The 23,586-nt window shown below is 42.7% G+C and overlaps 1 protein-coding gene and 1 pseudogene across 5 annotated transcripts in view; one reads left to right on the plus strand and one right to left on the minus strand.

The window, feature by feature from the left end:
• The window catches only part of LOC148005196 (glyceraldehyde-3-phosphate dehydrogenase pseudogene), a 32,062-nt pseudogene extending 28,154 nt beyond the window's left edge, over positions 1-3,908 (minus strand). The window contains exon 1 of one of the 3 annotated variants that reach the window (XR_015622998.1): positions 3,605-3,908. The product of XR_015622998.1 is annotated as a glyceraldehyde-3-phosphate dehydrogenase pseudogene, transcript variant X2 (transcript). Of the gene's footprint in view, positions 1-845; positions 998-3,604 lie in introns of those variants that run through there. The other 2 variants (XR_015622997.1, XR_015622999.1) reach the window with 2 other exon arrangements.
• On the plus strand, positions 587-21,381 carry Agr2 (anterior gradient 2, protein disulphide isomerase family member). Of its 2 annotated transcripts, none has more exon segments than NM_001106725.1 (8): positions 587-806; positions 13,574-13,719; positions 13,869-13,932; positions 14,039-14,091; positions 15,385-15,458; positions 16,351-16,414; positions 19,070-19,153; positions 21,154-21,380. In NM_001106725.1, coding segments are annotated over 7 exon segments (528 nt in total). In that variant the 5' UTR covers positions 587-806; positions 13,574-13,580; the 3' UTR covers positions 21,204-21,380.
• Positions 21,382-23,586: the final 2,205 nt, after the last annotated feature.

The following is a 23,586-nucleotide window of genomic DNA, read 5'->3' on the forward strand; positions in this document are numbered from 1 at the left end:
CTCAAAGGCTCTGCAGACAGCTGTAATGTGGTTCAGTGGAAGAAGTCTTGCTTGCCTAGAGTACATGAGGCACTGGGTTCAATACCACACAGAAATAAAAAATAAACACAAACACACACATACACACACACACACACACACACACACACACACACACACACACCACACCACACCACACCAAAGGCTCTCTGGAAGCGTGCCTACAACCCAACATACTAGACTCCAACAGAAAAATAATCCTCTCGGTGAGCTCACAAACAGAAGGTATAGGATGCTTCCTGAAATATGTCTCCCACAACAATGCAATGGGCTTCTTAAGCCCTGCTAATTTATGTTTAAATTTATGAAGGAAATGCTTATCAGGAAAGAAAGACTGTAAGAGATGGTTGTAAAAATAGGCAGGTGGGTTGAAAGAGACTCTAGAAATGAAAACGGAAACCTTAAATCTGTTGAGTAAATGTGTCCAGGTGTTAGGGGAAGAGAAAAAAATGGCTCTGAGTCGCTAGGAGGACTCATTTTGCATTTTATGAAAAGGAAAGCTTCCTGGAATGTTCGAAGGACAGCACCTTGCCCCAGTTCTAACAATCTTTAAGGTACAAGAGTTCTCTCCAGAGTTCCAGGGCCAGTGGCATCACAGATGACTAGCCTGGAAGGGTCCTTCCACATTCCTTTGTAACAAGGCACTCTTCCTACTGAATGTACGGGCATCCTCACCAAACACAACTCTGAATAAGGTCTAGCTGAGGTGCTGAGACTGGAAAGACAGCAGCTGTTGGAAGCAGCATCTTACTTCTCTTCCTTTTGCGGTAAGCACTGAGTTTATGCGTGATCCTGGAACTACTCACTTGTACTTTGGTGTCCGTGTCCCTGCTGCTGAACCACAGTTGGAAATGAATTATATAACTTCTCACACTCCGCCAGCACGCAGAACGTTGGCAAATACTTAACAGACATTGGCCCTGTGGACACCACTTTCTTAGTGCTGACTTCCTGTTTCTGAACTTAATAAATCTTTGCGGCATCATTGCCTAACCTGAAATGTTCCTCCACGGTGCCTTGCAAAAAGCAAACAGCTACAAAATCAGAGCCTCAGAATGATATGTGCTCCTGGTGAAAGGTGTCATTCTCAAAAATTGTGTCCTTTCCTTGGTCTTTTGTACCCCTGAAACTGACAGAGTTTCCAAGTACCAAGATGTGACAGGATATACTATTGTTCTTATATGACATGCATTGAGGATTCTTCTTTAAGTTTACTCTTTCTTGGGTTACGCATTCCTGAGTAAATATTAACTGACTTTAGACATGACTACTGGTTTGTTCTAGCTCAGAACATGTGGTCAGTCAACAAAGGACAGTGGTCTTGCCAAAATGCAGTAGCATATACTATTCAAACGGGTTAGAACAGCTATACAACGTAACTCAAAATACATATTTCACTTTTACGTCCACCAGTAGTTTTTTTGATGAAAATTATCTTTTGAAATTCATACCTTGCTTTAGAAATGTCAGGGACACCATTTACTCTTCTCAACCACTCTCCAGGGTACAGTAATAGCTAATTTTCTCCATGACTTTAATGGGCATGAAGAAACTAATATAAAACATGGAGAAAGCTGGGCAGTGGTGGTGCATGTGTTTAATCCCAGCACTTGGAAAGCAGAGGCAGCTGGATCTCTGAGTTTGAGGCCAAAGTGGCCTACAGAGCAAGTTCCAGGACAGCCAGAGCTGCAGAGGGAAACCCTGTCTCAAACAAAAAACACAAAAACAAACAAACAAAAACACAGTACTGAAAGACCTTTACCATGAAAGCAAGCTTCAAGAAGAAAAGAATATAAGATATGAATTACCAGTTAAACTATTATTTCTAAAAAATAATCTCTACACGGCTTTGTGTGTACGTAGGTGTATGTGTGTATGTGTGTGTGTGTGTGTGTGTGTGTGTGTGTGTGTGTGTATCAGGTACACATATAGATATCAGTTGTAAGGCATTTGCCTAGCATGCATGAGGTCCTAGTTTCAGTTTCTAGTACTAGGGAAAAATAGAAGCCCTGTGTTAAAAACTCAGAAATCATAGCGTCAGTTCTCTCATAGTTTGTTGTCTTGTGTTGTGTTGTCTTTGTGTTGCGTTGTGTTTATCTGTTCATTAGTAAACTGAGTCTTACTGTGTAACCCAAGCTGGCCCAGAAGTCATAACTCTCTTGCTTTACTGTCACAAGTCTGGAAATAGCTACAGATTTTGACAACAATTTGAGACACTATACACTAGCTTTCAGAAATTTTCAGCCACTTTCACAATTTATCTGGGTTTTTTCCTCTCCTTGCTATCTAGAAGTCATTCGACCCGGTTTCCTAAAGAAATCTGAGCTGCAAATGTCACAGGTTGAGGAACTGCCTTTTGAACAGTTTCTCAGGAAATAAAGCAAGTGTGGTACCTAGATACAGTGGAATTCTACACAGCCATAAAGAAAACTGAAATCATGACTTACAGGGAAAGGGGTACAACTTGCGGTCATTATGTTAAGTGAAATAAAGCAGACTCACTTAAAAAATACTATATGTTTCCTGTTACAGAAAGAGCCTAAATTTTAAACTGTGTGTAAATGCATATAATGCATGCACACATATGTGTGCACGGGTGTGTGTTCTTACGTATGTATGTTTGCTGGTCATGAAATTAGGAGAGCATGAGAGGTCAGATAGGATCTTAAAGGAAGTAAGAAATAGAAAAAGTATTGAAATTGTGTAATAAGGAAGGAGAAAAAATCTATATATTTGGTTGGGATTTTAAAATAAAATTTCCTACCTATAGTTTGCTGATTTAAAAATGACAAAAAAAGTTAGTGCTCATTCACGTATTTTTTAAAGAGTTCAGTGGACTCATGTGGAAAGATTTATAGAATAACTACACTTTATGCCATGAAAGTAATCAATCATATTGGCAGTCTTTAAAAAAAAATCTAAAGAGTTGGGGATTTAGCTCAGTGGTAGAGCACTTGCCTAGCAAGCTCAAGGCCCTGGGTTCGGTCCTCAGCTCCGGAAAAAAAAAATCTAAGAAATTCATCCAACTTCTTAGCATTTACTCTAATTGGCTAGAATTATTTGCCTTTCATGTGGCAACCCAATGTAAGTCGGCAACCATGGAAAACGGGCTGAACTATAATGACAACCCACTTTTAAAATTACATCCTAAACATGCCCTGATCAAGACTCATTTTTCCCCGTCATGCAGAACCTAAAGGACAAGGCTAACAAACAAAGGAGACCTGTTCCTCTACAGTGGACAGAGGGAAGCTTAGTCTTAAAATGATGACGAGGTCTTAAAGAAAGTAAATGTGACAAGTTCTGTTTGCTTTCTGGGATGGCCAGCTGCAGTGCCTGTGAGAGGAACACTACTACAGAATGACTCATGGAAAGCACGGGCAAACAGTGGCATGCTGGGATACGTGTTAGGCTCTCATTGGTACTGAACATCAGGGATAAAATACAAAACCTGGACAATTCAACAGTTCTGAAAAGATCAATTTGTTGAGGGGGGAAGGGAATATATTTCTTTTTAAAACAATGTAACTGATACACAAAATTCACATATGTAGGTGGCACTTACCGTGTGAGGTTTTGATGCATGCACCATCCCGTCAAGTTGAATATCTGTTTTGAGTGTTTATTGCCTCCGACAGCAGCATTCAAAATTCTTTCTTCATGCTTTTTGATACACTCACCAGTGAGGACCTATAGACTGTGGTTGTCCATTGAGTACATCAGACCTAATTGATACCTATTAAACTGGTGAGATGGTTCAGTAGGTAAAGGTACTTGTTGCCAAGTCTGAGGACCTAAGTTCCATCCATGGCACCCACATAATGAAAGGAGACAATAGACTCATAAGTTGTCCTCTTACCTCCACAAGTATAGCAGCATGAGTGCACACACACGAGCACACCCACACACACACACACACACACACACACACACACACACACACACACACACACACACGGTAAAACAATGGTTTTTCTTTTTTTAAAAAAATCAGCCAATACCTACGATTCACAGGTCAATCTTGCAATTTGTTGTTATTGTTATCAATTTAATCTGAAAGTCATCCCAGCTCAGATTTTAAAAGCTGACACTTGCAGAGTCAATTAAGTTAAAAGATAAATATAAAAACACTCTATGGGGGCATATTTAGAATCATGGCTTGCTAAAACATTAGTTTGATCTTCCTTTCGCATCCACAAAATGATCCGGGAAGATACGTATAACTGACAGACAACAAAAAAATACCTTCATGCGTGGTATAGTGACTCACACCTGTAACAACTCGGGAAGAAAAAAACATGAGGTTAAATAACTCAAATTTATCCTCTGGCTACATTGTAAGTTTGAAACCAGCATGGGCTACATAAGACCCTGTCCCAGAAAGAAGAAAAAAATCACCCAGCTGCAAATATACTACATAGCATGTTATATCGTGTTATAATTACCCAGGTAGCATTGATGTATGATACACCTGTTATTTCCATACTGTATTGGTGTTTATTTACTACCATCTGATAAAACTGGGCATTTTACTATACAGAAGCTAGATCTTAATACAGAAAACTTCAGTCATGACCAGAAAATACTCACGTGACACTGGATAGAAAAATCATAACATTTTTTAATGGAACAGGGTGAATAGATGGGTAGATGATAGATAGATAGATAGATAGATAGATAGATAGATAGATAGATAGATAGATAGATAGATAGATAGAAGATGGATGGATGAATGGATAGATGGATGGATGGATGCATAGATGGATGGATGGATAGATAGATAGATAGATAGATAGATAGATAGATAGATAGATAGATAGGAACCTCATAAGACTAAAGTCAAAGCAAAGCTACATCACACTTAGTACTGGCCTTTTCAAAGTAACTGCCAGGCATAAAGAAAGTCACAGCTCCTGCAGCAACTCTGCTTGTTCAGTGCCCCACCCTAAGGAGTGTATTTGTCTACTAACAATGTTAACTCCAGGGTCAGACTCCAACTGCTAAGGACACGTAACCTTAATATGTATGATGATGCCTTTCACATACAGCCAAGGTTGTTAATAAACCCAGATTTTAAACAGACAAGCAGCACAACACTCTGATGGGGATGGCAAGCATTTGCTGCGATGGTTCCAAATTCTAAAAGATGCTACTTGCCTCTTTTGTAAACACTCATCTTCAAAAGATTCAAGTTCACAGGAAAATTATGTAATGAGCCCGGGAACTCACATTTTAAATTACTTTTAATTCTGTTTTCCTTTCAAAGGGAGTCTCCATCATGATTAAAAGGATGCAAGGCAGTCATCTATGTTCAGGGAAAACAGAGACTTGGAAAGCCATGAGAATAGGCTTCCTTCCAGCTTAGGGTAATGTATAGAGGTTCTGGAAAGCTAAGAAAAAATATTAGGTCATGCTATAAAGCAAGAGAGAGCTGAGTGTCAAACTCAGCAGTTGAGGTATCCTTAAGAATTTTAACAGGAGTGGCTAACGTAGAAACCAGGATTCAGCAGAGATCCTGGACTTGATTTAGTACGAAAGCAAACCCAGTGAGATGTTAAACCATCTTTCTACAAAAAGAGAGGCAGTTCTTGTAAGTCCACAAAATTCACACTTTCAAGGTGGACTCAGAGGGTAAAAGTGCTTGCCACCAAGTCTAAAAACCTGAGTTGGATCCCCGGAACCCACATAGTGGAAAGAGAACTGACTCCTAGAAGTTGTCTTCTAACATGCACATCCATGCCATGGTAGATGCTTCTACACACACACACACACACACACACACACACACACACACACACACACTGCAAAATGAGTTTTAGTTTATATCTTTGAGAATAAAAGGAAATGTTCTTAGCGATTACAGCCAACAGCAGGCTTGACCTCGTTCTGCATTATTCAGGGAGCATCTTACCTTCTTCTTGACATCACCCCCCCCCCCCAGTAATACACTACTGCACATGACTTTGTCTTCCATTATTTCAACCCACATTGCATACATAGTTTTGGACTTAAGGTAAGTGTCTGGCTTTCACCCCTGCAACCCACTGGTCACTGCTTTGTGAATCTCAGGTCCACTGAAGTTTGGACGTGGAGTCATAGCACATTCTGTAGTCTTCCTATCTCATCTACATTTGTGCTCTGCTAATACCTCTTTTTCACTCCCTCTCATAAGAAAGGTTATTGCCACAGTTTGATGCTGGCTTTTCTGTTCCAAATTCTGCCATAAGAAACACATCTAGTGGTGTAACATTAACTATTACTTGTCGATGACTAGCTTTTAGCCACTGACTGTCGCTATGCTACTGTGTATATAGCAGTATATTACTGGAGGTCAAGAAGAAGGTAGTCTCCAAATCAAAAAACCTTGATTCACCACAGGAGTAATTCTGTTCCTTCTCTCGGTTGCCACAAAGGTTGGCAAAGGAATGATGATATCACATCGATAAATGAGGATGCCCTATTAAGCTTTGAAAACATTGCAATAACTTTGTGTCTAGAAAGTGAAGAGTGGCTTGATGGCCTGAAAGAAATATTGATTTATCATCAGCAATTACAGGGAACGATGGGTCCTCTCTCTACTTGTTAATTCTGTCTTTTGCCTACTTGTGACTAGCTATCTGATCAATTTTTCTTAGAAGAAAATTATAAAATCTAGTAATGTTGTTACTGTAGCAAATTGATTATGTGTTGAACATTTAAGAGTTGAGGTAGGCTTTAATCAAAAGTAATGAGGATTTTGAAAGATGGCTCTTGGATTAAGAACCCTTCCTCTTCCAGATGACCTGAGTTTAGTTCTCAGAATTCAGACAGCTCATTTCTAGCTGTATCTCCAGCTCCAGGGGATCCTAGTCTCTGTACTCATCCACGCATACATACACAAACAAACCACACAATAATAATAATAATAATAATAATAATAATAATAGCAATCATTTTAAGAATAATTAAGATTCTAATGTCCTGGAACTGACAGTCTGAGACCATAACACATGGAAGCAAGTTATATATTATTTATTCATAATTAATATATTGATATTTACTATGTGCTGATGACTTTGTATTTTTATAAATAAATGTCTTTATTTTATCTTATGTGTATTAGTGTTTTTCTTGTGTGTGCCTGTGTCCCACATGTGTATCTGGCACCCATGAAGGTAAGAAGAGGAAGGCATTGGATCTCCTGGAACTGGAATTACAGGTGGTTGTGAGCCACCGTGTGCAGCAAATGCTGTTAATGTCTGAGCCCTGTGTCTGGCCCTGACTTTACTTCTTTACAACCTTTTATGTATCCTATAAAATATGTATTGCTAGCCCACATCACAAACCGTAAGGCCAAAGCCCAGAGATTTAGTTATGACCTTGGTTAATAAGGTGTGCAATGCCATACAACTAGGTTTGAACTCAAGTCAGTCTGAACTGTAACTTTCCTTTTAACCACCGCATACTTCCTATTGAAGGGAAAGTCTAAACACTAGGACAATACGAACAAATGTTAGTATTATTACACATTAATAATATAACAAGAGGTCTCACTTGGATAGTGAGACATCTTTCCAACCTATTATGTCTGAGCTACTCAGACTCTCTCCAGCCAGACTCAGCCAATAAATACCCCATGAGTACATTATGCAAATTCTTCATCACTTTTTCAAAAGCATCTTGACTTTTAACATTAATTTGAGCACTAATTTGCACCACTGGACAGCTTTCCCTCCTCTAAAAAGAAATTCCCGAAGTCTGTACCACTTTCCTGTCTTTTCTTGCATGCTAGTTCCATATGGATGGTTAATTTTTAGTCTTAATATTCTATTTCTTCGATCAGACTAATAGAAACATAAAGCAGGGGCAACATGTTAAACTTCCGTTTGCTCTCCCCAGGACATGTTGGATCACCCTGAATTTCAGGTATCTATGCTGCTCCTGTCTAACTCCATAGTGTACCATAACACCTCCACCTTTGTATTTTAATGCATGGCATAATATTTGCTGAGTAGCCTTGTTGACTATTTGATGAAGGGGGGAAAATAGGCTGAGGTTATGGGTCTGTGGATCGAGCACTTGTCACACAAAGGCAGCAACCTGAGTCTTGATCTGTAGAGTCTACATTAAAGCTGGATGTTGTCCACGGGTGTCTATAGTCCCAGGAGGGAGGTAGAGACAAGAGAATCTCAGAAACCTCACAGGCTCGTCTTACTCAGCAGTGAAGAAGACAGACCCTATCTCAAATAAAGTAGAAGCCAAGGACTAGCAGCCATGGTTATTCTATGATCTCTCCACAGGCCTTGATGTACACATACAATAAATAATAAATAAAAACATCCTAGACTTTCAATAAACTAGTTATTATAGGAAATAAACTACTTAAAAATATGGTTGTTCAAACCATCAGCGCAGACATTTCTAACATAAGCATCCTCATTACGATAACTCTAAGGATCACTGGTACCATGCTTGGTTCTGTTGATCCAATGGTTGTTTGGAATTATCAAGTCCTACCCATAGAAACTCCCATTCAGATATTATCAAAACCATATACCTAGAATAGCATACCTTTACCTTTGGAAGAGAGCAAGTTTCCTCCAACGAGTTTAAAGATACACAAGAGATATTTTATTTCGTGTAAACTTTCCTTTTTGGCAGACAAACAGAAAACCACTTACCTCATTTTTTATACAAATGTCTAGAATCCCCACATATACCCAATTGCCTAATTACTAAATATTTTAAAATTGGAACTCAAGTTTTCTCTTCAAAAGAATTCAGTCTGTAGTTTGCTCACAAAGCCATATACAAAAAAGTCTGGTCCAAGGAGTTGTCAATGGGAACGAGCCAGTGGAATGAAAGGTCCAGAAAGAAACTTTTTAAATGAATTAACTTTATCATACCTAAAAATATTTTAAGTGTATATCTTTCTTTCATCAGAGGCTTGGATTCTGTGGGCTAGTGACGCTTGAATGATTCCATTTGCTTAGGACTCTAAAATGTCTATGAAGAGCATTTCTTATAGATGTTTGACCAAGCACAATGATTTGAGCTAAAGCCTTAACTAGAATTGCTCTCACATTGGCTGTTACTGTTTAGCCCTTAGTTCTATTCAAACCATTATTTTACAGATTGAAGCCACCAAACAACAAACAAACAAACAATAGAACAACCAATGGCTTTCTAAAGGCCCTACAATTAGTTGAGGGCAGAGCTAGGAGCAAAGCCAGAGCTCTTCTACTCCATTAATTGGACACTGGAAAATGTGTGGGATCGAGGGTCAAGATTTCAGTCAGCAGCATCTTGTGTCTACTCACTGGATGATGACATCAGAGATGTCACTGAACACCCTGAAATGTTAGTTTCCATACCTGTAATGGGGTCACAAGCAATGGTTCTGAGCGACATACTGGTTAGCTTAGAGTGAACTAAGGAAGGGGAAGAGACTTGGTATGAACATAGGATCCCTGCCTCCACAGGAACAGTACAGCCCAGCAGGCTGAAGCATCAAAGATTTACCTTCTCTCAATTCTGGAGGCTCCATCCAGAGCATCCATGTGTCAGCAGGGTTAGGTTCTTCTGCCCTTGGCATGTAGAAGACGTCATCATGTGCCTGTACCTGACCTCCCCTCTGTACCCGTCTCTGACCTAATTTTCTTTCCAACGAGAATAGCAGCCATATTAGATTAGAACCCAGCCTAATGACCTATTTCACTTACTCTCAATTACTTAGTCACTTACTTCAATTACTTTCACTTTATTTACTTACTGTGGTGCTTAGGATCAAATTCAGAGTCTTGCACATACTTAGCAAAATGTCCCACCTGAAGAATTGCACCGTCAGACCTAAGCTTAAGACCCTCTCTCTGTATACAGTCATCCTCTAAGGTCCTGGGGAATCACAACACGTGGATTATTTTGAGGCACATCTCAACCATATCTCTTGATAATTGAAAACATCTCTGATTTGCTATAACTCATTACAATGATATAACAGCTATCTCGGAGTATTCTTGTATCTAATCTCATGTTGGTAAGGATCTGGTTATGGTACTGCAAGGAGGAAGTAATTATTACAACATCCTGCACACGCTGGGGTAACCTTGGCATCCTTGGTACATGAGTCCTGAAGTGAAGCAAATGTCTACAGAGTCTTAGAGATGGGTGGGTGAGGGTAGTTTTCTATGCTGCTAAGGTGGTGTGTTCTATGCTGTGTGGTTCATGCTGTGTGGTGTGTTTTATGCTGTGCGGTGGTTCTTTGTGATCTCCTGATGTTGTGATGCACACACATGTGCACACACACACACACACACACACACACACACACTTACACACACTTGTACATCAGGGCAATTCTTAGCTCACAACATTAGCCTATTCTTCCTTTCTTCAGTAACTTCCCCAAGTTTGAAGAGTCCATGGGTGATGATTTGTGGGTTTTTATACCTGTAATTAGAGCACATTTTAAAAGGAAGAAGAAGGATAATGTGGAAAATAGCATGTGTGGTGATCAAGCCTGGCCAGCTGCATTACTGTAAGAAGGGTTGGAATGATGAATCATCTTTTATTCTAAAAGCTAAATAAATGCAATCTGCCCAAGAGGGAGGAAATTAATATCTATAAACCACAACTTCCATCCAATCACATACAGACAAATCAGCCTTCAGACCAATCAAATGTCTTCATTTAAAGCTTACCTGGATTTGGCACACTGCCCAGCTTTTCCAAAACTACTCACAATAATACCTTCGAAAACAGTGAAAATGCTGGTACTCAAATAAAATCAACAGCCTTCTCAATGACTTTTATTTTTAAGAGAAAAAAAAAGAAAACAAGGAACTTTTTAACGGAGAAAAGACAATTGCTTGGGAGAAGGGAAGTTTGCTTCTGAGTTAGCTGCCTGTGGAAACAGGATTAGTGGGTGGGATTGGGGTGTGCTCTGCCCATAAATACAGGCTCAGGGCTGTGCTGGCACACTCAGAAGCTTGGACGGCAACCCTTGCGGCTCACACAAAGCAGGAGGGAGGAGAGCTCAGGTAAGGCAATTGACAATTATTGCGCTGCTAGAGTAAGTTTTGATTGCTGTGCACAGTTAACAGGTAGTCAACCCGCAAGATGAAAGCAAGGTTCCCAGGGCAGGAAGTAGATTCTGGAAAGTGTATCACCCAATCTAGTGTCAGCTTGCAGGGGCCTTTCTTTGGCTAAAAGTAGTGGAGAATCACATTCCTGCCTAGGTTCAGTGTGACACTCACCCGCTCAGTAAACTGGAGGCTTGTGAGTGGGAGGGTGAAATCAAGAGTTTTCAAACTTGTGTTAGCGTCCAGAGAATCCTGTGTCAGTCACTGCTCCTCTCCTAACGCAAAGGTACACAGGCTCCTCCACTGTAAAAACTCGGCTCAGACGGCCCCCTGGAAATGCATTATTGCCAACCAGAGAACAGTATTCTGCAGGCTTCTACAGTTTTTAAGACTGTCAGAAGCGAGAGCTGGGTACTTTCTGAAGCAAGAGCAACAGAGTCATAGACAGTGCCAGTGTGGGCATTCATGGTTCACGTCAAGAGAGGGACAGAGCAAAAGTAAAATGCACCAGTTTCAGGGGGTCAATGGCCCAGGGATAGGGAGGGTCTGCAAATTATCAACACCCCCCATGATGTCTTCAGACATTGGGGCTTTGTATTTCAAGAGGTTTATGAAGGATGTTTGTAGATTAGACTGTGTGCAGAATAGAATGTATTCATCATGCATAGGCGGTAGAGTGAATTTCAGAAAGCCATGATCTCAGAGCGGGATGTTTGCACAGCAGTGTTATGTTAACCTTCCTTGATGCATCCTGTCATAAAATGCATGGGACACATCAATAGTTCCAGTCTGTAATCTGAAGAGCGATTGCAAGGAGGCCTAAGAGCCACATATACAGCAGCAAATGGCAACGGACTCAATACAGTACGCTGCCACCAACTTACTTTTCTATTTTCAATGTATGTAAGTGCTGCCATAAACAATATGTAGTCAAATACTTGTTAATAAAGCCAAGGAAGTCAGTCTGTACTTCTGAACCAGCTCGTATTTCAGAAATACTATGATTCTCACATGAAGTACTTCATCCAACTTTAAACATTAAACAGAACTCATAACACTAAGACAGTTGCTAGGTATTCCTGGATTACAATATACTTGAGTTGTTATTATAAAATTTTAGGCAATAGAAATCATTATTAGCACTCCTGCACCCTTATGAATGTAGAAAAATATGACGTTACATCACTGCTTTGCCTTCTATCTTTTCTTTGCCACTGTGTGTCTATATTCTAAGCCTTGGATAGCAACTGGCCAGTTTAATATAAGGCATCACATGGGACTGGTAACTAAGTAACATCTTGTTAATCATTAGTCTAGCAAAGGTTCCCATTCAAGCTCACTTTATGGGGGTCCTCCCTCTTCCAAGCACTAAGCCAAGACAATCTACCCTGCTTCTTTTCTAGAGTCTATATGACTTCATTCAAGACCTAAACCAAAACTAGAGATGGGCATTGTGAGTCTACATTGCTTTCATGGCAACTTTAGTGTTTGGCTTTACCAGATTCTAAGTCCGCAGCAGCCTGTGGTATGGCCCACAGGTGTCCTTAGTGACACGAAACACAGCTTACGTGGCCTTCCTTCCCCCACTCCCGCAATGTACCTTGTCATTTACAGCTCTATTCATGAGTTTTTCTTAGTAATCAACTTTCAAATAACAAGAGGGGGAGAAAGTGAATTTAACAAACAGACACCCTGGGTTTTATTCTTATTCTCTGGATCATGTATATCACAGAATACATCCATGCACTGGAGTAGATGCCCTCCCCTGCCTATACAGGCCCAGACAAAGATAAAAAAAAAAATGTTCATTAGTTCAGAGCTAATAGCATCTGAGAAGATTCTCCACTAGGGAGAGGGAATGAGTCTCCAATGACATGGAAAAGCGAGCATACTCTAAATGATGACACAAGTGTGCGGCCATGTTAGTCATATTCATTCTTCAATGGCAATGTGCCCATTTCAGTGTATGTTTAGGGTAACTGTTTCAGGAAGGTGGGAGTGAGCACTGTAAAATGGCATGATTCACAAGTCTCAGCTCTGAGCCTATTCCCAAAGCCTTTCTCTCTTTGAACTTTAGGGTCTTCGTCTACATGGAGAGACACCGAAGAAGGGAATAAGAGATACCCCCAAATTACCGTCCAATACTATGTTCTTTTACCATAACTTTTAAATGTGCATTTCCTTAACAGAAACATATATGCATTTAATGAGTTAAGTGTTATCTTAAAATGCACTTACCTATTCTGTTGCAAGATAAGATAGAACAGATATTATATATCCACTGATAGATATAGACAATGGTGACATAGACCATGGATGGAGAGATACCAATAATAAATATTCCCAGGAAACTGCTGCGTCCTGGAGAAGGTGACTTTCCACTCCTGCCTGGTGTCTGATCTCAACGCCACCTGCTTTCCACCACTGCAATGCACTCTGTAATTCTCATTCTCTTCTGTTTATTTCCTGGGTAGATTTGCCATGGAGAAATTTTCAGTCTCGGCAATCCTGCTTCTTGTGGCCATCTCTGGTACTCTGGCCAAAGACACCACAGTCAAATCTGGATCCAAAAAGGACCCAAAGGACTCTCGACCCAAACTACCCCAGACCCTGTCCAGAGGTAAAAGTCGACCTTTTGTTGGTCTCAATTGTAACTTAATTCATAAAGACTCCCTGACTCTCCGTGTCAAGTGTGTACGATGAAGATATTTGGGGATTTCCCCCCTTATATTTAGCAGTTTATGATCAGTTTCTCTCCTATTGTTCTAGGTTGGGGAGATCAGCTCATCTGGACTCAGACTTACGAAGAAGCCTTATACAAATCCAAGACAAGGTAAGCTATGTGGAGCTCCCTCGAGTCTCTCGTGTGCGCCATCTAGTGGTGACGATCAGATGTTCATGGCATCCTATTAAGTCCCATGTCCTTGTCTCTCTCACAGCAACAGACCCTTGATGGTCATTCATCACTTGGACGAATGCCCGCACAGTCAAGGTAATTCGTCCGTCTACATTCCTTTTATAGGCTTTTATGTCAGGACAAGGTTTGGTTCACTCAACTTTACATTCCTAGGACCTAGCACTGTTGAACAAGAAAGAATATTTTAAAACATTTTTAAAAAGAAATTTGAATATTTCCATGTCTTGAATTGACTATTGAATTAACATATCTTGAATAAGAAATTCTGGGGTTCGTGTTCAACCTCTTTTTCAATCCAATACATCATTAAATTTACTATTATCGTATACCTTCCGGCCAGCTCTGGGTTCACGAACACGCTGCCTGCACAGCTGTACAGGCTGCCCAAATTTGGTGTAATGAACCTATCACTGTCTCCATTTAATAATCCTAACACAAGGGGCTCCTACATTTTCATTTTCCAATGGTCTCTGTGTACTAGATAGCCTGTCTTGCTCGAATCCAGCCTTCTATGTCGCCTCAGGGCTACCACCTTAGTCCAAGCCAACATCACACCTTTCCACGATACCAAAATATTCACCTATGACCACATACATCAATGCTCTACATAGAAGCCAGACTGACACTGTTCAACATGAAGTAGATCCTGTCACTCATGTGCCCCAGCGGCTTCTCATCGCAAGTAAAATTAAATCCCAATTCCTAGCCATGGCCTTCAGGGCCGAAGCTGTTCTGGACAGTACATGGTTTTTCTTCCCTGTCAAGATCCCATATTCGCCCTCTACCCAGCCTGCCTTCATGTGTCTCATCCTTATTAACCAAGGCTGTTACTCTTAGCCCTCTCCCTGCAGTGATAGTCTTGGCAATCTGCCCCGCAAATAAACCTCGCCCTGGCCCCAGTATTACCTCCCAAGAGATCTACCAAGGCAAACTAATAGTTCTTCAGGACTGTGCTTCGCTCTATTTTCCTGTATCTATGTCTGTATCTACACATGAAATTATTACACATGCAGTATGCACTGGTTTAAGCCGTGATTCCCACATAAGCATCTGAACTCTGGAAGCTGCACATGCTTTTCTACTCCTGGTATTTTCCCTCCTGTGTAAAACCACACCTGCCACAAAGGAGCCGTTCGGTAAATATGGTTTAAACCTAATAAAGGGGTGAGTGAGTAAATAGGGAGTGAATGAAGGAACAAAAGCCTTCAACGGCTCTCAACAGTACTGAGACAACATCACAGACCACTGGCTGTGGGAGAAAAGTAAGTCTTGTATTTAAAACACTATTCAACTTAAAAGAGAACCGAAAATAAGGGCTCCAATCGAAGCTGAGATAAATGTTCCATAATTTTTTTTCTTATATTACAGCTTTAAAGAAAGTGTTTGCTGAAAATAAGGAGATCCAGAAATTGGCAGAGCAGTTTGTTCTCCTCAACTTGATCGTAAGTTCCCCTCGCTGTCATTCCCACGTTGTGTCTAAGTCATGCTGCACTAACTAAAATCTCCTCCAAGTCCCTTCATATGGACGAGAAGCCAAAAACACTTACTTTCTTAATGATCATTAGAAAAAGAATTGCATTGCTGGTATTGAACCCGGGACCTGGCACATGCCAGGGAATCATCTACCACTGAGCCACATCCTTAGCCCTTGGTTAGTAATTTATGTGGCACACTAGAGTTTTAGTGTGATAATTAATAATCTTATCTGAAAATAAACCTCAGTGGTCAAGATCTCCATGCTGCCATGGTAACTGGTTTCTGTGTCTTGCAAATCACTGCCTTCCCCCATCTCCCTACCATCCTGGCTCCCTAATCCTTGTCCTCTCTTGCCCTGGGAGGAGAGCTCTGGCTGTCACTTTCTACCCGTGAGCCTTGTACTTTTTGCTTGCTCTTACCTGCTGTCTCACTTCCTCATCACCAACCCTTCTCCTGCCTTAGCGCATGCTCTGTGACAAAGGGTCTTACCCTGCACTTCAGGTTATCACATTCATTAGCTGCTTGCCTCATGGACCGCTTCACACACTGCTCTTTCCTCTCCACACTTCTCATCTGTGTGGGGAACTCTGCGGAAGAGATTCCCTGGCAGTACTCCGAGGCCCACGGTACAGTTCTAGATGCGTCCCCTTTTCTGATTAGTTTTTTAAATTAGCATGCAAAGTAATGGATCCCACCGTGGCACTGTCACGTGCATTTGTTTTTGCTGCCTCCAACCTCAGCTTTGCTCACCCCTAAGGCCCTCCTTCTCTTTATATATGCTATGACTCTCTTTCAACATCCCCCAAATAAACTAACAGCTGTTTCTGGTTTTGTTCTGCTTTGTTTCTTTAATTTCAGTATGAAACAACTGACAAGCACCTTTCTCCTGATGGCCAGTACGTCCCCAGAATTGTGTTTGTGGGTAAGTGGAGGTCCCAATGACATAAGACACACTGAAGATGATGCAGTTCAGCCCGCCCTGTCTCCTCACAACATCACACTCCCCATCCATCTCCCCAACCTCACAGGGGCTTCACGGCAACCAAGGTCACCTACCTCTATCGAGGGGCATCCCTTTCTGGGTGGGACTTGGTGTTACCTAAGTCTCACAATATACTTTCACCGCAAAGTGTGAACTACTATGTCTGCAAATGACTTCTTTCCTCTTCTGTTCACTTTAACGCCCATCTTCTGCTCCAAACTCTTCTGCAGAGGGAGTGCCATGTTCTCCTCCTTGCCGCAATCAGTTACTCGGCTTTCGCCCGGCCCTTATTGGGGGATGACGTATTAACATGGCAGAGCCACATGTTTTTCTGCCCACCAACTACATACAGCAGGCCCAGTGCGGGCCAATAGTAGGTTCCCATCATGTGTTGTTGAGTGGATTCATTAACATATGAAGCTTGATTTTAACCAGTCATGCTGACTTAAATGGTAATGAAGCCCACTGTCTAGCAGGGCTCATCAAGTGGGCAACTTGGGCAACTATCGACTGCTTTTAAAGTAAAAGGCTGAGCAGGGAGAAGCCAGAGACAGGGGCAAAACAAGAGCTGAGCTAGAGCCCTCGTTTGCTGAGGAGTCTAGCACCGAAGGCAATCTGAGGTCATCTAGCAGTTCCGTGTCGGGGAACTTTACTTAAAATTCTCCTGGAAGTTTCTGAGCGTGTCCACCCCTTGTTGCCTTCAGCCTTAGTACAAACCCTGAGGCACTAACTTGTGAAGCTCACTGGTTCTCCGTGCTAGCTGCATGCTAGAATCACTGAAGGGTAAAAACCTGGCCACCCTCGCTGTTCCTCGAACCTGTGACATCAGATTCTCCAGGGGTGGGGTGCAGGAAGCCACGGTTTCTAAGAGCCTTCGGGCAGTCTGAGTGAGAGTGGGTGTCTAAAGGCTTCGTGCTAATGTAACAGGAAGGTTAAACTGTGTCTTAGTATTTGTTCCTGTGGAGGCCACACCCCTGAGTCTTTGTTGAACAAATGAATGTCTGCAACTGGTAAGGTTGGGCCGGGTCCAACATTCTGAAGTGACAAAGACGTCCCCTCCAGGATGTGACAGGCTGCAAACATCCAGCCGTTCTCACACGTCACTTCCCCACTTCAGGACATTCATTTCAGGCCCCAGCCACCACCACCCTTCCTGTAAGTTTTGAGAATCCAGCTCAAGACCTTGACCAACACTCTGCTGTAAAACTCCACCTTAGACCTCGGTCACCCCTTGTAGGACAAGTGTCTCATTATCCTTCTCTCTATATATACCTCTATTATAAAATATACATATATAAATACATAAATTAAGCTTCTATCTACCCCCTTACTGTTCTTCTGGATGAGCCCCATCTTTAAAGTGCCCCCCTTTTTTTCTCATTAATTACATAACTTCAACTTGCATAAAAGTAAGACAGAATGGATTTGTTCGGGGGTTTTGTTCTTTGTTATCTTTTGCCTTTTGAGTCAAAGTTTCACGTAGTCCAGGCTAGTCTCAAACCCTCGTATGTGTCCATCAAGGACCTTGAACCCCTGATCCTTCTCCGTCCAGGCTCCAAGCACGGAGATTACTGGCGTGCATCACTATGCCCAGCTAGATAGATGAGTTTAAGCCTAGAGGAGTATTTAGAGATAGGTAAAAGGGGACTTTGTAAATTTCTATTATTAAAGTGCAGCTGATTAACCATAAAATATTAACAAATAAAAGTGGAAGGTACCATGTGTCTGTAGTTATCTGGCCCTCCTGTGCTTAGGGACTTGCATTCCTTTGTTTAAAGGAAGAAAGAGAGAGGACCTAGGATACAGTTGGCACTGTTGGCAGAGTGCCCAGCCAGCATGGAGGAAGCCCTGGGTTTGGTTGCCAGATTGTGTAAACTGGGCATGGTAGCTCAAATCTAAAATTCCAGCATTCAGCAGGCCAAGGCAGGAAAACTGTAATGAGTTCAGGGCCAGCCTGAGGTACACAGTGAGTTTCCTGCTAGCCGGGGCTGCGGAGGGAGACTCAATCCAAAACGAACAAGCAAACACAAACGATAACAAAAACAAACAATTTAAAAAAACAAAAGCGCCAAAAGGACAGAGAGTCAGCCGGAGCCTGGCTATCTTTTTGCCCCTCCCCGTCTGCCCCTTGGCAAATCACATGCTTTATTCCACACCTCACTTTTCAAACAACTCAGTGGAGGAGAAATCATAGTCAAACGCCAGCATGAAATGCATCCAAATACCGAGGCTGTTCTATTTCAGGGGCAACAGAATCACTTAAAAATCTCACAGTAATTCTGTAGTAAAGGAGACATATTTTCACAAAGAAAACTCACAAAATCTGTGCTGTCTTATTTTCAGGGCACTTAAGATAAGATACCAGGGTTCAAAATCGTTTCCACAATCATCACCGTGCAGCTGCTGAAGGTTTCTCTACTCTGGTCTAGACTGCTGGGGGTGGGGGATGGGAGGAACTCCCTCTGAGGGGCCAGATAGCAGAACTGACTGACGGAGCTCCACAGGGCATAGAGACCAGAGACCATGGCTTCAACACACATGATATAGGCTCCCTGGAAGCAAAGGTGTTCCATTCTTGTACTTTTCTCTTTGCAGACCCTTCCCTGACGGTGAGGGCAGACATCACCGGAAGATACTCAAACCGTCTCTACGCTTATGAACCTTCTGACACAGCTCTGCGTAAGTGTTGCTTCTAGCTTAGATGACTGCGATACCTATTGCTATAGTGATGAGGGAGAAGCCCCGACTGAGATTGGGCAAGATCTCTGCCCAGGGGTGCCAGAGAATCACTTTAACCCAGACTAACGTTTTGCCCATCTGCAAATCGCGTGCTTCACTCCGTCGCCCATTTTGTAAGCATCTCAATGAAGGACGGAGGTTCAGTTGAGGTTATCTGTTGCCTACCGCTCCAATTCTCTCCCTGCACAACAGCACACAAACCCTTCTGCCACAGAACTGCGGCAGACGTTGTCACAACACGCTTGCTTCAAATATCTCCCCCATATAATGAAAAGGGAAACAATTCGGCCCATTTTGTTGTGCTTAAATTCAGGCTCCGTTTGAGGACACAGGCAAATGATCTGAAGAGTTGCTAACTCCTCACGTTCTCAGTGGCCAAACCAGAGGGAGGGGAGAGACAGAGGGAGTCAGAAACAGACTGGTTGAAGGCTGTCACACATGATGAGCTCTTCTGAAAAGAAATTAGATTTTGTCCTGGGACCAGGCCTAGAAACTTTCACTGACTCCTAGAACCCATCTGACCCTAGCCATTACCCATATGCTACCTTGGTTTTGGAGTCACTCCAACCACATTACTCAGTGCGCACACTCGAGATACATTCATCACCACGGAACTTTCTATTGGACTATGCTGAGTTAGTAATTACACTGTGGAGGAAAGCCTGGACCTAGGGAACAGGAGAACTCCCGTGCTCTGTTAGCAACGTCTCCAGGAAGCGCCTCCAGGACAAAGGGCATCTGTGAGATTCAGGGTACGTCTTATAAGATGGAACTCGTTAAGGGGTGGTCTTCTATATAGGTAAGATCACCATGCCTTCCAAACTTAATAGTTACTTGTAGACGTGGATAGGCCGCTGCTTGTACCTCCCCCAGATGCCTCTCTCTGCTTCACCAGTTGGTGGTGCTGCTAATAATAATCTAGAAGTTTGGGCTCTGGAGCAGTAGTTTCATTACTTGTTAGCTGTGTGGTTTCCATTAAAAACTCAGCCTCTCTGAGCCCGACCCACTGTTAAGAAACAAAGACAAACAGTTTCTGTGGGGACTGGCAGTGCCCACTCACACTCCCGTCACCTTCTAAACTAACCGGCAGCAGCTGCCCACACCTGACAATATTCCTCATGAACATGATTTTAAATCTGCTTCTTAGGTAGGTGTGGTGGGCCAGCACTCAAAAGGTGGATCTCTGTGAGTTCAAGGCCATCCTAGTCTACATAGCAAGTTCCAGACCAGCCAAAAGTACAGGGTGATCGTCTGTCCCACAAAATAGTTCATTAAATTAAAAACTAAAATTTGCTTCTGCTTTAGCCACAGTGGCTCGGTGCTGACAGAGCTTGTGCATGGTCTTTGGGAAGGAGAAACTGAAAGAGAAACTGATAAAGAAGAACTGAGAACTGGGTTGCCAACAAAATCCATTTTACTCACCTCTACAAAGAAAGAATAATATTACTAACTATTCACCCTAAGGCTATAGGGCACTCCGCCAAACAATGAATCCAGTCCCTAAATGTTTGTTGCGTCTAACATATCACTGGTCTCTGTCTTAGTTAACTTTCTATTGCTACTAAGAGACACCAAGGCCAAGGCCATTTACGATAGTTTATTAGCAGCTTGCTTACAGTTTCAGAGGATGAGCTCCTGATTATCATGGTGGAAGTGTGGCAGCACGCAGGCAGGCAGGCAGGTATGGTGCTGGAGAAATTGTTGAGAACTACATTGATACATATGCAGGAGGCAGGAGAGAGACTGGGCTTGGCTGGCTTCTTGAAATCTCAAAGCCACCTGCCCACATCCAACAAGGCCACACCTCCTACTCCTAACCTAATGGGGTCCCTAACAGGGACCAAGCATGCAAATATTTGAGTGTATGGGGGACATTCTCCTTCAAACCGCAATGCCATTCCTAGGGGTAACGTGACTGTCCTAACTTTTTTGCCCATCAGTGCACGACAACATGAAGAAAGCTCTCAAGTTGCTGAAGACAGAGTTGTAGAGTCAACTGTACAGTGCCTCAGGAGCCGGGAAGGCAGAAGCACTGTGGACCTGCCGATGACATTACAGTTTAATGTTACAACAAATGTATTTTTTAAACACCCACGTGTGGGGAAACAATATTATTATCTACTACAGACACATGATTTTCTAGAAAATAAAGTCTTGTGAGAACTCCAGCCGAAGGGTGTTGTTTCTGTTGGTTTTTCATAAAGACGTTCTTTGGACCAGCCTAGCATAGCAGCCCATGGCTGCCATCCCTGTACTGACCCAGAACCATTGCCCTGAATGGGAGGCAAGTTTGAGCTAGAGTGAGATGCTGTCTTTTAATTAAAAGAGAAGGAAAAGGGGAAGAAGAAGCTATTTGGTTATGGTTTGTTCACGAAACAGCAACACTGGACACACACACAATGCTCATGGGGGAACAAGACAAACTATGGAAACAGGTTGTCAAGGTTGTTGCTGTCATCCTGACACACTATAGTGTCTTTCTGACACAGGCATGAGCTTAACCTGTAGAAGCATTAAATAGATTATGCTTTAGTGTAAAAAATTATACAGGAAGTGCCCTCCCCCTACAAACACACACACACACACATACACCAACATCTCAGTAGAAACAGCCATTCCCATACTAGCTAGAAACTCCAAGGCACATAATTAGTAATTCTACTGTATGCAGATTTTTGCCTCACTGAGTGATCTCAGAGAAAGCCTGTAGCACACCAGGTGGCTGTCTCCCTTAGAACAGTCATCTAAAGATCACCTGCACCTCTCAGGACACCTTAGAGAAACCAGGAAGTGCCCCTGTCCAGATACAAATCTCAGAAGCCAGAAACCAGGCTTAGAGTGGACTCAGACAGACTGCTTTATCTACATGTGACTGAGAAGAAGCAAAGGGCATCGAGAGCCTCTGGGTGAGGCAGAGGTCAGAGGTCACTGCTGTTTGGAGACATGACAAGGCACAGCATCTGGCAGAGAAGCAGGTTTGCCTACTTTGACTTTATTCTGCCTATCCACATTAAATCCCACGCAATCAGCAGGTGGACTTTCTACCACATTCCACCCCCCCACCCCCCCCACCCCCGATGATCTTGTGTAGGTAACTTAACTGTATAGCTCCTTTTCTGAACAGATGCTTTGACACTGCAGATTTTTCCCAGGATGCTTTTCTATGTATCACACGGGTGATTCTGGCAAGTCAGAATGAGCACATGTGAGTGACCTGGAGACACAAAGCCTAAACTAAAGCATCACATGGGCATCATCTTGCCTCTCACAAGCCGGAAAGTGACATGTGCTGAAAAAGAGAAAGCATTTCCTACAGGAAGCTGCAGGCAGCAGGCAGGCAGGCAGGCAGGCAGGCAGGCAGGCAGGCAGGCAGGCAGCAGGCAGGCAGGCAGGCAGCAGGCAGGCAGGCAGGCAGGCAGGCAGCAGGCAGGCAGGCAGGCAGCAGGCAGGCAGGCAGCAGGCAGGCAGGCAGGCAGGCAGGCAGCAGGCAGGCAGGCAGGCAGGCAGGCAGGCAGGCAGCAGGCAGGCAGGCAGGCAGGCAGGCAGGCAGGCAAGATGGCTCCACAGGTAAGAGCACCTGCTGCTGAGTCTAAGGATCTCAATCCCTGTGACCCACACGGTGGAAGGAGAAAATGAGTGTCTACAAGTTGTCCCCTGAGTGCCACATGTGAGCCATGGCCTGCAGATAGATAGATAGATAGATAGATAGATAGATAGATAGATAGACAGACAGACACACAGACAGACACAGACACACACACACACACACACACACACAGAGAGAGAGAGAGAGAGAGAGAGAGAGAGAGAGAGAAATGTGTTTGGGCTGGAGAGATGGCTCTGAGATTAAGAGCACTTACTGCTCTTGCAGAAGACCCACGTTTAGTTCCACAAGGTAGCTCCCAACAGACCAACTCCAGTTCTAAGGGATCTCACGATGTTTTGGTCCTCATGAGCACTGAGAATGCCCATAGTATACCTACATACAGGGTAAACCATCCATGTGTGTGTATTACCCTATACATGCAGGCAGAACACTCATACAGATAAAGTAAGAATAAATAAGTCTTTGAAATTCTTTTGAAAGTAATGAGTATAGGAAACCAGGAGCAATCACATTAAAAGAACAGAAGAATTTCTGTCTTATATTTATAGCTACAGGGCATGTGTGCACGCAGGACCTAAAGGAGCGGGAGATTTTACTCTGAAAGCACTCGTTCTACACTCACGGAGACATTAACTACGTCTGCTCTCTCTACCAAATCCAACTCTGGCATCCACAATCTCCCGTTGTGCTGAAATGCCAAGTATAAATGTACCTAGACTACTTCTTTGACAGAACAGTTCAGATCACCCCAAGACTGGAGCCAAGC

The sequence above is a fragment of the Rattus norvegicus genome, chromosome 6, assembly GCF_021556685.1.
Source record: "Rattus norvegicus strain SHRSP/BbbUtx chromosome 6, alternate assembly SHRSP_T2T, whole genome shotgun sequence".
Lineage (NCBI taxonomy): Eukaryota > Metazoa > Chordata > Mammalia > Rodentia > Muridae > Rattus > Rattus norvegicus.